The sequence below is a fragment of the Conger conger genome, chromosome 2, assembly GCF_963514075.1.
Source record: "Conger conger chromosome 2, fConCon1.1, whole genome shotgun sequence".
NCBI classification, from domain to species: domain Eukaryota; kingdom Metazoa; phylum Chordata; class Actinopteri; order Anguilliformes; family Congridae; genus Conger; species Conger conger.
In genome coordinates this window covers 13,968,669-13,981,907 of record NC_083761.1, presented here as the reverse complement: position 1 = coordinate 13,981,907, position 13,239 = coordinate 13,968,669, and the positions used below count along the sequence as shown (strand labels likewise).

At 38.6% G+C, this 13,239-nt stretch overlaps 1 protein-coding gene across 2 annotated transcripts in view; it reads right to left on the bottom strand.

Annotated features, from left to right (window-relative positions):
• The window catches only part of prkg1b (protein kinase cGMP-dependent 1b), a 125,792-nt gene that overhangs the window by 110,846 nt on the left and 1,707 nt on the right, over nt 1–13,239 (bottom strand). Inside the window, exon 1 of one of the 2 annotated variants that reach the window (XM_061231343.1) lies at nt 2,796–3,308. The exons of the other annotated variant lie outside the window; for it this stretch is intronic. Within the exon in view, the coding sequence (XP_061087327.1) occupies nt 2,796–3,100 (305 nt within the window). The 5' untranslated portion in view covers nt 3,101–3,308. Of the gene's footprint in view, nt 1–2,795; nt 3,309–13,239 lie in introns of those variants that run through there. 2 annotated transcript variants of the gene reach the window in all.

Genomic DNA, 13,239 nt, shown 5'->3' with positions numbered 1-13,239 from the left:
ACTGTCAGCCCTGAGAGATAAACACAGACAGATTCCCTTAAAAGGAGAAAATGTGCTCCTTTAGGAGGGACTACAATGGATACATTCCACAAGACTTCTCAAAACCCACGGAAAGCAAAAGAACAATACTGTCCTTTGGCATGTCTTTAGACAAGAAGCAATGCAATCAAGCTTGCATTAGGCCTGACCACAGTATACCAATAACTAACAATAAACTTGGATGCCATAAACAGAGACTGGAATGTCCACAGTTGCCTGAGACAAAAGAAACTTGCCATTCATTCCTGGGTATAACTAGTGAGTAGGGCATGAATTATGTGTGCCTAAAAAAGATTCACAGCACAAAATAAAAGCAGAATTTTTGTCTCAGACATCATTCAAAATCCATTACTTCAGGGTAAGCCATTTCCTAGAGTAGAATGACTTCAGTTGTTAGGAAGAAGGCCATTTCTGACAAATGCCATTTGTGCTATTCCATTGTATTCCTAATTTCCATCGTATGTGCTGGAAAGCTTTTTTCAAACACTGCCACATTCTCATAAGATAAATGTGAAAATTTGAAGTGTGTGAGTTATGCCTACAGTCTTTTCCAAGGTTCAATATGTAGCCTGAGTGAAAATGGTATTCGTTGTGAAGACCACATACCATGGCCAAATGTATTTAAAGAGTAGACAGCAGCTAAACTCAAGAAGGGAAAACCTGAATAGTTTACTTTAGTTCATGTGTTTTGCTCAGGCACTGAATATACAGTACCTATAGTTGAAAGGTCCATTGCTTAACAAGACACAAATACATAAATTAACATTACATAAATGACATCAATGACGTTTTGCAATTAAATGTGTTTTATAATTGGTTATCTAAAGTGCACTAAAAAGGTGATGAAACACCACAAACTCAACGTGATGAATGTGATTACTTTCCACCTACACAGCCTTAAAGGTAGAAAAGAATACTGAATATGCACATATGATATGTGGGAAGTTTGGAAACATTTAAAGAGTGAGGTTACTCTGCTAAGAATATCTAGAGCAAATATATATATAAAATCAAAATACAACCAAACAAAATAAGTTGCAACAAAACTGGGCACTAAACACCCACAACCAGCACTGAGCTTTCATGGTTATAGAAAGCTCATATCATGGCTAAATCAAGCTAAATGTTTACGTCATGGCCAACGCTTGTCAACTCAAGCACAGCCCAACTGACACAATCCTTCTTCTATGATCCAGACCAGCTGAGAAAACACAGACAAATACCTTTCAATGTTTTTTTAAACCTTTATGTCCTTGGAGTTGTGCCACCTCTAAACGCAAGCATGATGACAAAGTAACTAAAATTGAGATTTACCACATGAATTTGAAGTTCATACTGGACATAAAACTTCACTGTTTCTACCATTTAGTGCTGCTTATGGTCAAGCAGCAGATTCGCTATATAAACTACAGGCTTCGTCACACAGTTAATTCTGTTTCCCGAGCAGACTTCCCCCTGATATGGGAACCAAGGGATACAGAACTCAGACACTGAGAGTCACAGTTTATTTGCATCTCCAACACAAAAAAAGGACATCTTGGCAGCTGATTATAAAGGCTATAGATTGTATCTCTGGCTGCTGGAAACAACCATGAATTGTTTCTCTGCCTCAAATAACAAACCTCAAATCATTAACCGTGGCCTTTTCTCATTTGTTAGTGCTTTGTTTGCAAGATACAGAAAACATCTTCTTATCTGGCTGAATGTTGGAGGTCATCATGAATTTCTAGAGTACAGTACAAGTTGCCCTCAAACATAGATTATGTAAATATCGTTGAAATAAACTCTCCCTATGGAAAATGGCCAGTATGAAATATCACCACACATCTGGCTCTACTGTTATACTGTAGTAATCTTATCATAAATCTTCATATATGTTCATATCCACTCTGAAAATGTATTATGATTGCATTTCCTTATTGTATCACCTTTCCATAACTAACAGGTCAAAGGTGTAAAATATGTCCATGTTTGCTTGCTTGCATTATCATCTTTGAGGGGTGCATTCCTGAAAGCAATGTGCCTTCTTTGATCCACATTCAGAACTTACTAAAATACAGGCAGCAGCCAAGGGAAAGCAACAAGTGAAAACCTCAACCCTTAACTAGCATCCATGAGAGTCATACAATGTGAGCGTGTGTGTAGATTCACTTAGAAATATGATAAATGCTCAGGGACCTCAGGTCCAGTGTGAAACGTGTGATATGATTCACATGATCAGAATACAAACACACTCAGTTGATTAAATACATAGGCTCAATTTTTTTTTTCAACAACATTACCGTGGGTACTATCGATGTAATACGAATTTTAATACTACAGTAAATAGTTTTGCTAACTATTAACTCCAAGTTGTCTTACTTTGAACATCTTTTCGAACGTTCATTTTTCATTGGTAGACACAAGAACGCTACAGGTAGTTTTTCGGTTATTGTAAACCTCAAAGTAATGTGATACTGACGCAGGACATTTTCATAGCTGCAGAAGATATGCATCAGACTTCTGCTCCACCTTATTTACATGCGGAATTACTCATTTAAAATTCCAATAACAAATGAAACGGAGCATAACTGTTACGGGGATAAGAAAATTAAAAACTAGAATTCCGACAATGTTCCAGGTTTATGCATAAGAAAATATGACATGCGTCATAAAATCGTATTATGTGATGTGTTCAGAACTTCTGCGTCTAAAAGCTGCATTAAACGAAATGAAAAACAGATCATGAAACACTTGAAATGGTTTCCAAAACCTACTGTGGGCTCTTGGGGTAGAAAGGGAGAGTAACGTGGCTGAGATCCTGAATGTCAAAAGCTGTAGGTTCCGCTGAAATAGCCTGCCTCTTGGTTCTCTGCTGTTCTTGCAGGACGCTCTGTTTGTGGACCTGTTGGGTTGCCGGTCTAATAACAGAGCGGTATTTATCCAGTTCATTCTGCAGCTTTTGAATCAACTCGTCCTTCTGATCAAGTTCCAACTCCAGCTCATCGATAAGCGCGTCCCGCTGTCTCAGTTCCTCAATCTTCTCTTGTAAGGCGTACTGGAGATCGCGCAGTGTGCCCATAGCTCTCGAAGGACAAGACTGCTCAAGTAGTGGAAACTTCACCAAGTAGGCTATGTCCCCGGGTCACTTTCTTCTTTCCCTTCGTGTAAAGTAAAAATGAAAACGCTCTCAAGAGCTTGTCGGCGTAGGCAACAAAACGCCTTCTTTAAGTAAATTTAAGGCTGCCTGGCGGTTCCCAGATGAGGTACAGAAACGCGCGTATCGAGGGTATCGTGATGAAAGAGAGTGAAGCTCTGGAGCATAGCAGCGTGAAAATTTGAAGTTTCAAACAGCAGAAAATTTCTTCCTTCTAATACGTCAGCTACTCGTATCCAGAGAGTGAGCTGGGCGCCTGTGGAATACCGAAACACAATGCAATCGGCTGCGAGAGTAACAAGTCTGAGGCACAGCTCAGTGCTGTGGTGGCCAGGCAATAGGCTAGAACGTGCACGCGCACCTTACTGGGAATAGGTGGGAAACGCTGTCGCACCGAGGGGCACAGGTAGTTGGAATCAGAGACGAAAATGCACATGATTAGCCTTGTAGCACTCGGTTTGTTACGCATGTGTCAACCCATTCGTTGGCGTGAACATCCCTTTGAGATGTACAAGTGTTTATTTCGCAGCTAGTAAACATGCAGCGCACTGAATTAGAAACATTTGGAGCATTCTATTCAACAAGTAATTAAATGCAGCTGCGTCGTGCTCCTACTTTGCTAAAAATGTCTCAAAATGTGCCGTGAACATACCTGTTGCTTGAAGAGCACATATTGTAACTGAGTTGAATATGAATCATGCGCAGCTCAAGATTATATTGGTCAAAAATGTATCGCTCCAATCAACACTAATTCACTAAGATTAACGTTTCATCACAACAATGTTTGCAGAACATTGTTTAATGACAACATTATGCCAAATTGCATAATAAAATACAGATCCTCGACAGATACAAATGCCTGAGTCAGAGGCATTTAAGCCTACTGTACACCAGAGACATGGAGCCAAGGGGTCTCCTCCATCAAAGACAGATAATCCATTTAATTGCATTAAATAGAGTCAACCGCAATTGCATATTTTCTAGCCACAGCAGGCATTTATTGATTGATTGATAGGCCAAATGATGGATTCATTCAGGCTGATCGTAGAAGTTGCCAACATAAAAATAGCTTCCATTCTGTATTCCATGTGTGGATGCCAGTTTGTTCATTAGAGTGTGAGAGTGATCGAAATAGTGGCAAACTTAATTCGTCACGCAGAGTCACTACAGAAGCCATTCGAGAAACCACTGTATGTGCTTGGGCATATTTCATATTTTTTGTATCACTCTGAGCTGTGACTTAGGATATTTTTTGGACAAAAAAATCTGCAAGTTAAACTGAAACTCCTTCCAAATTTGGTTCCATTGCTAAATTTATTTCTTATTTTCCTTTCCAGAGGGGTGTAACAGGATAGTAAATGCTTCATATCTGCTAAACTAAAGTTTTCTCATGCTGAGCCTTTTGGATAAACTAAATACACAAACAGTATATTGTGTCAAATAACAGGCTTATTTGAATATGGTTGTGATGCCCTAGCAGCACTGTGACCCTACACATGCCTCTCCATTTTACACGTTAATAAATCATACAGCTCCATCCCACTCATCCCCTGCAGGTCAAACCCGTAGTCTTTATCCCTCACTCCCTCTCCTCCAATCACACAATCTCCCAGCCGTTGCAGTTCATTTAATCTATAACCCCACACACTCCCTCTTATTTAATCTATAACCCCACACACTCCCTCTTATTTAATCTATAACCCCACATACTCCCTCATATTCAATCTATAGCCGCATACACTCCCCCATATTAAATCTATAACCCCACGAACTCCCCTATATTCAATCTATAACCCCACACACTCCCCCATATTCAATCTATAACCCCACACACTCCCCCATATTCAATCTATAACCCCACATACACTCTCATATTCAATCTATAACCCCACACACTCCCCCATATTCAATCTATAACCCCACATACACCCTCATATTCAATCTATAACCCCACACACTCCCCCATATTCAATCTATAACCCCACACACTCCCCCATATTCAATCTATAACCCCACACACTCCCCCATATTCAATCTATAACCCCACATACACCCTCATATTCAATCTATAACCCCACACACTCCCCCATATTCAATCTATAACCCCACACTCCCCCATATTCAATATATAACCCCACACACTCCCCCATATTCAATCTATAACCCCACACACTCCCCCATATTCAATATATAACCCCACATACACCCTCATATTCAATCTATAACCCCACACACTCCCCCATATTCAATTTATAACCCCACACACTCCCCCATATTCAATATATAACCCCACATACACCCTCATATTCAATCTATAACCCCACACACTCCCCCATATTCAATCTATAACCCCACACACTCCTTCATATTCAATCTATAACTCCGCATACTCCCTCATATTGTCTTCGCATTTCTAGGTGCTGAATCCATTTATTCTGCCTGGTTACATTCCTGACAACTGCCATAAAAGCAATGTTACATGTAAGCAGCAATGTTACAGGCAAACACCTGGAACAAAATACACCACAAGAAAACTACACAATAAAGTCTTATGCTTATATATGCTTATGTAAAAACATAAATCGAGTCAACAATTGATGCTTTGTTTTGAATGAAAACTGAAAAAATCCAAAATGGCTTCTATTACTGGTAGGTTATTAGGGAGTCATAAGAAAATTACCCTTATTATCAAAGCACTTTAAAGACACTGAATTTAGAAATCTTCGATCTTCACTCTCTGATCTCCAATTAAATAGAAAAAAAAAAAAAGAAACTATTCATTAAAATGACCAGAATTATTACAATTTTCCACTAAGATGTTTTTCCCTGAGAAACAGCATTATTACCATGGTGCAGTTGAATGAAAATGAATTAAATTAATTAAAATACAGGGTCTACAGTACTTCAGGGCACCCTTGATCTACTTCGTTGCCAGTTAGTTATCGACCCGGTAGCAGAGTCATTAAATCTCACTGAATAGTAAGCTTGAAAGAGAGTGAATAACGGGTGAGCAGTGTACTATTTGGGGGTTGAAGGAAGAGTGATAAAGCTTAGACACACAGAATGAATATGTGATTCCAGACTGACTGAGTGGTTATTGATGTGTGGTTCTGAGACCTCCCATGGGGAACTGTTACCACCAGAACGTATTTGCTCCTCTATTCTACCTGAAATGGCACTCAGGCCTAAGAGAAATACCTTCAGAGTGAGATTACAGCGAGACAAAAATAAGCTTTTTTATTGGCTATTGACTGTGAAATTCAATCCATAGTCCCTGGGTTTCTCACTAGAAAATATGTTTGAGAAATAGGTGTCAGAGAAAGTGACAATGACTTGTAGGCAGACAATGTAAATTGATTTCTTCTCCCGAAAATCAGACGAGCCCCCGCGTTCTGTCTTAACCATTTGGCGTTTAAAGAGGTTCAGTGTATACAGTACAGTACATCGTATGGACCTACTGTGCGGCCAAATAATCTACTCAAAACAGTCAAAAAAGGATCACATACGCCCTCTTGTGGTCAACTAATCGCAGTTCATGTTGTTTCAAGTCCAACAAGTTGAAAGATAGTCATAAATGGAATAACGCACGGGCAAAACATTCAAATAACTCTCCATTCACAACTACAGATCCATGATACAGTATAACACTGTTGAGACAAACCGTGTATCGTTAGGCGATTCAGCGGTCAGATCAATAAGGGAAGGGAAACGGCTACAGTGCATTTCAGAAGAGTGAGTAAAAACATTTGAGCTCCTTATCACGGTTTGTGTTCTATTTGCGCCATTAGATTCTACAGAAATGTCCAATTGAAATAGGACCGATTTAGCCGAGAATTCATAAGACGTAGCAGCCCTGTAGAAAAAAATAACAACAACAAAAAAACAGCTGGCAGCTGGTTGACCAGTTCATACCAGCTCCATACTCAACATCGTTTGACCAACCCAAGCGATGTTGGTAGCTCAGCTGGTAGCTGGTAATTCCACGCTGGTCATAGTTGGATTTTACACCAGGGAGCAGCACAGATCAAAGTAAGCGGAGTGGGGTACGCGACGCTTGAGCGTTCACCCGAGCTTCTGTTCCGTCTGAGAGGAAGAGACGCTGGTAATGCAAGAGCTTTTATCTGCACGACCCAGAGAGCACTTTCCATTGTCAAGTGCGTTTGAAAGAGCTTGTTGATTACTAATTTAAGGAGTTTTGCGGTGAGAATAATAGGAAGAACACTCACATTTGTTCCCACCATATGTCATTTCGCCCGGTCTATATTTTCAGCTGTAATGCTCTGGTTTACGCCTCATATATTATGCATAACTTAATTACAGTACTATATTGTAGACCTACTATAGCTCCAGTGTGTCCCTCACTGTCACAATGTTATCACCTTAAACAGTAGGTTGCCTATTTAGTCATTTAGAAAGGTATATTTAGAAACTAGTAAAAGGTAGGCCTACAGTATCACAAGCTCCTGCTACTGCTACAAGTAATGTAAGCTATTTTATTGATTCGATGTCATGCTTCTCTAAATACTGCATCGTTGTAATTATCTGGTTACTATGGATGTTGACAGTGTTAAAGAGTGTGAAATCTGTCATTTGCAGTGTAGCTGGATCTAAATCTAATCTAAAAACCCAAATCCATTTCTCAAACCATTAACCTCTAAACATCTACACCTAAAAATGCAACCCCAAAAACCTGTCCTACACTTTATCAGTTACAGTAGGCCTATCGAAAGATAAGTAGATAACAATGTTTCATACTGAATGTACATGAAAATACCATCTTCAGTATGTTCAGTTCAACTCAGGTCCTCATGTTGACAAATGCCAATAACAGAATCCAAAGGCAATCAAAAGCGTAGAATCAAGACTAGATACTGAAAGCTTTCTTATACCTGCACCATGGAAGCGATTGAACACACCTGACTAATCAGAAGCCGTTGAGAAGGCAACTGTCCAATTACTCTTGGTACCCTAAAATGGAGAGGCTATGTATAAAAAGGGATGTTGTGTGTATGTGTATGCTAGTTATGGTTATAGCCAGTCGCAATCAATTAAGGTTGTTGAAATGGTGTGTTTAAGTGCTTTGCGGTTTAAGTGCATGCTTTCCACAAACGGGTTTGTGTAAGTGGGCAGGTCTCTACACTTTCAGCAAATAGGACCCCACTGTTTTCATCAGTTTATCATTTTAATCACTAAAAAAATCACGTCTTTAAAACATTTTTTTTCCATGAAACACATGTTAGAAAATTATCTGACAGGCTGACAGTCCTGGGATGTGCATATTTAACTCAAATCTATTAACACTCTCAAATCTCAGACAAAATATTCTAGCTAGCTACTCTATCTCAGTAGACATACCCATATCTGTCAATAGATTGCTGGGGTAACACAATTCCACTTTGCAAATCCATTTTTTACAGTGTTATGGTGCCTGACCAAATGCTCTTGGAAGCTATGTCAGTCATTTTCACCTCTCAGACACTACAGTGTTTAGTATTGCATATTTTACAGCTTCCTCTGACACAAAGTTTAATACATCCCACGTGGTGCTATAAACCATTCATTGGGTGGTCTAAAAAAGGGCTAAACTTGTAAAAAATAAATAGGCTTGTAATCTTTGCAACCACACAAAACAATTACTGGTAAAGAGAAAATTAGTCGGCTGTAGAAGACACAGGTCCTTTAGATGTGGGTTACTGGAATATTTGTAATTTTTGTAAATGGACAGAATTTACTGTATATAGCGCTTTTTTCCAAAACGCTTTACAATTGATGCGTGACAACTGATTGTACTGCAGGCGATGCCAGTATCTGTGTTGTATATCAATATATCAGTTTATGTCACTATGGTCACTATGGCCAGAAATGGCAGGAGACTAATAAGAGTGACTGTTAAAAAGGAGTGAGTTTTGTTTCAAGGGCAACCTTTAAAATCCAATTTTGTTCAAAGTGCATTTATAAGTTATCACAGGTGATATGTCCTTTCAGTAGTTGGGTGTAAGTATATAATGTATACTGCATTTTAGCAAATCAAATTTAGGTGAATTTTGAGAAAGTGTCCTGGTCTAGGAGAATGTGTGACACAAATTAAAGTGGCATATATACATTACTAAGTTAAACATTCACCTTGTGTTTCTTGTGGACAGATATTGAAGTGAAAAGGAAACAGTCCAGACAGGATGTACAGAAGTAAAAACTCAGCCTTGACCTTCAGAATGTTTTCAAAACTTCTGGTTTTGTATTTAATCTCATTCAGGTATAGTATACTAAAGTGCACTTTGGCCACCATGGTAAATAGGTAAAATGTTTCACCCATAAAGTATATTATTCAAGTAATGAAAGTAATGAAATCCAATGAGAAAAAAGTTTTGTCATGACCGTGTGAGCAAACAATCGGTGAAAGGACAGAAACTTTTTATTCTGACAAGGCTTTTCAGACGAGATAACTACTGTACAGTTTGATGGGTTCATTTTTTTATTTAACTTTTTCCCCGTTGTTTTACTTTCTCCCAGTTTAAAATGCCTAACTATATTTGCAGTCCTGTGCCATTACTGCAATATCATCAGTGGATTTAGGACAGGAAACCTGGCACACAGCCGACCACCACGTCTTTTCAACCGGCTGAGCCTCACTGCTATTGAGCCAGATGACTGCACTCCTGGACCAGCTGGCACAAGCAGACCTACTGACCACAGGAGTGACCATTGAGTAACGAGGAAAGCCAAACATTGCCAAACGAGACCCTCCCCCTGGGCCACGGGAAAAACATGTTTAAATATGCATCTGCAAAGACAATGTTTCAAACAACAGAGGCTGTCACGAGGGGAAGGTGAATATCAGAAATGCACCCATAATTATTGTGGATGTGCATACACCCGGTCTTGTTAAATGATGGGTGAGTCACTGGGCCATAGGACTCACAGGGCAGTATTGAGTCAGCGTACCGTTGGGTGAGTTACTACTCTGGGGACCTGCACTCAAGATGGATGTCCTCTCATTCATGATTTTGTTGTTGGTACAGAACTCAAAGCAGATCTTCTTCTCCTTCTCCTTCTTTTTCTTATTAACAAAATTATTGTTTTTCTTATTACTACTACTTCTACTACTATACTACTATTACTACTACTACTACTACTACTAATAATAATAATAATAATAATAATAATAATAATAATAGTAATAATTACTTTAAACCTAACACTTAAAATGTTATTCTGTAGGATTTAAACTGACCTTTTACTTTACTCCATCTTCCTGTTTCTATTACAGATCAATAGAAATGTGATCTGTTATTAATGACGTTGTTATATGATGAAGAAGACTCGACTCTGGTTGCACATATTAAGACTAATGGAAACCTTTCTTATGAATGGCCTCTCCGTGTGAGACATCAGTGTACAGTATCTGATTACATAGTATGTGCATTTTTTGTGTGCTTGATTTGCTTTCCAGAATAGTCTGATATTTTGTTAGTCTTTAATGGAGAGTTATAAGAACAAAAGTGTTTAGGCCTATTTCCCTTACAGCTATGCTATACTGCCACCCTGTATGCATTTGGTGGTTTGTGTTACCCGATTAACAGCAGTCAAACTCTGAAGGACGTCAAGTGCCTTGAGCATCCAGTCAACCTTTCTTCCTGTCTTTTAAGATAAGGCACCCAAGAATGAATCTACTGCCGCAGAGCCGGGATACGAATCCCAGCGCGGCAGGGTTTTTCTGTTTACTGCACCCTGTGACCGTCGTTCATATTGGGCCACAGATCTTCCAATGTAGCCCTCCGTGGTAGACGGCTCCTTTTTAATATCACATATATTTTGCCAATGTCAGGAAGAGACTTCGTAGCATAAATTAGCTTAACATTTTAGCTACTTTCAATGGTGATATAATTCAATGTATCATTAAATCTGTCTGAAAGTACTTAACTTCCTTACATTTAACTTACATTTTTTCCTAAACTTTCATGTTTATCTCTGTATAGTTGACACGACAGAATTTTGCTGCCATCCAGTGGTAACATTGTGTATAAGCTAAGTCAGGTGCAAATATATTACATGTAAAAGTATTCATAGCCCATCACAGAATCTCAATTAAGCAGCTAACATTTGTTGTGTCATGGCATTGTTTACCACAGCATGAAGATGGAAAACTATAGACAGATTTCATCCAAAACTAGTTACCTGTCCAGAGAAACTTAATATTTATACAAATTTAAAATATGTTCTGAGGGAAGCTAAAATAAGGCAATGCCACTATTACACAAATCATTTTATACTTCAGAATTAAAATGAAAATTTCAGTTTCACAATGTCCAGCCATTATCCCAATGACCAATAAGAAATAGTCTTAATGTGAACTAGATAGAGCATCAAAAGTTTCTTTTAAAAGCTGAAAGTGATTCTGGCTATTACCTTGAACAGTAATTTATAGTTGCAGCAGACATAAAATATTAATCACATGTAAGGAACAGGAAGCGCCTGGCAGAGTGGAGCAGGTCGATGGCTTTCCTCCGGGCAGTGCCGGCTCAGACAGTGGTCATGATTTCATGACATCCTCTCAGGATGATGTCTAGTCAGACTGGAAGAAAATCTGAGCCAAGCCTTGCAAGGTGGTATTATTAGTAGACGTACCATACGATAGGTTGTGTCTTTCAAGGTGGTATTATTTATAACTATTGATTAGGTTGTGTCTTCCAAGGTGATATTATATGTGTAGCAATACAGTGCATTAGGGTGTATCTTGTCTTGTGATATCGTTTGAAGCTACTGAATAGGTTATCCTTTTCAATGTGGTTTTATTTGAAGCTGTATTTGGTTGTCGATTGCACAGTGTAGCTGAAAGTTACGTTGTGAATTTACAAGGTATTACTGTAATTTAGCCATACTGTATGTTAGGTATCCTTTGTGTCCATCGCATAAGTCTACACTCTGAAGTGTGCACTTGGCACCATAACACTTTGACTGGAGTCCAGTGTCCACTCCAGAAATATACATTGCACCCTTAATTACATATAAGGGTGGTGTGTGGTAGTGTGGTAGTTAAAGACTGGGTTGGTTAACAAAAGCTGTTGATTTGACTCCTATAGGTTATGTACTGATTTTGTAACCCAGATCAAGGTATGTTGTATAATCTAAATTGTTTTCATGTAAATGGAAAATGTGTACGATATAATAATGTAGACTATATACAGTAACAAGAGTGTCAACTTTTATCTGAAAAGGGCCTGTGGGGATATCTGAATCTTCTTTTCAAGATGACTTATAACTTGATAGCTTGATTGAAGACCATGATTGTTAATTAGTTGAATCAGCTGTCACAGTGCTTGGCTAAAACAAAAGCCTGCACGTACACCAACCATTTTAAGATTGGACACCCCTGCTATGAAAATCACATTGAGAAAGTTGAGTGAATATGTTTAATATCACAAAGTTAAAATAGTTTAATAATCTGTGGTGTAACATAAATGAGAGATTCAACTTGTTTAATGTTGCAATGTTTAAAATAATCACAACAGTAGAACAGTGGTTTGAGTATCTCATAAACTGCTGATCTCCTGGGAATTTCATGCACAACAGTCTCATGAGTTTGCAGAGAATGGTGCTAAAAACAAAAAGAATCCAGTGAGCTGCAGTTCTACCGGCAAAAACACGTTACTGTCACACTGACAGGAAGGTGACAGTAACGCAAATAGCCACGCATTATAACAGTGGTATGCAGAAGAGCATCTTTGAACACACAGCCTAAGTGGATAGGCTATAGGAACAGAAGACCAATAAGTAAAAAATAAAATAAAAAGTTGAAAAAATATCTAATAAGTGCTCACTGAGTGTACATGTTGGAGCAAAAAGCGTTACAATCATCCTTGGTCTCCCCTATGTGTCAACGACAACATTGTTTGAAGTTGGAATTGCTCAAACAGGAATTACCCACACTGGAGAAGAAGGCCTACATGTAGATACACACCAACAAGGAAAATAGTGATTCATAACTTCAGGGAATTTATAACCTTGTGAAAGAATAATCTGTTTCTAACATTTCCTGTTAGGCCTATTTCTATTTCGTCGATTTG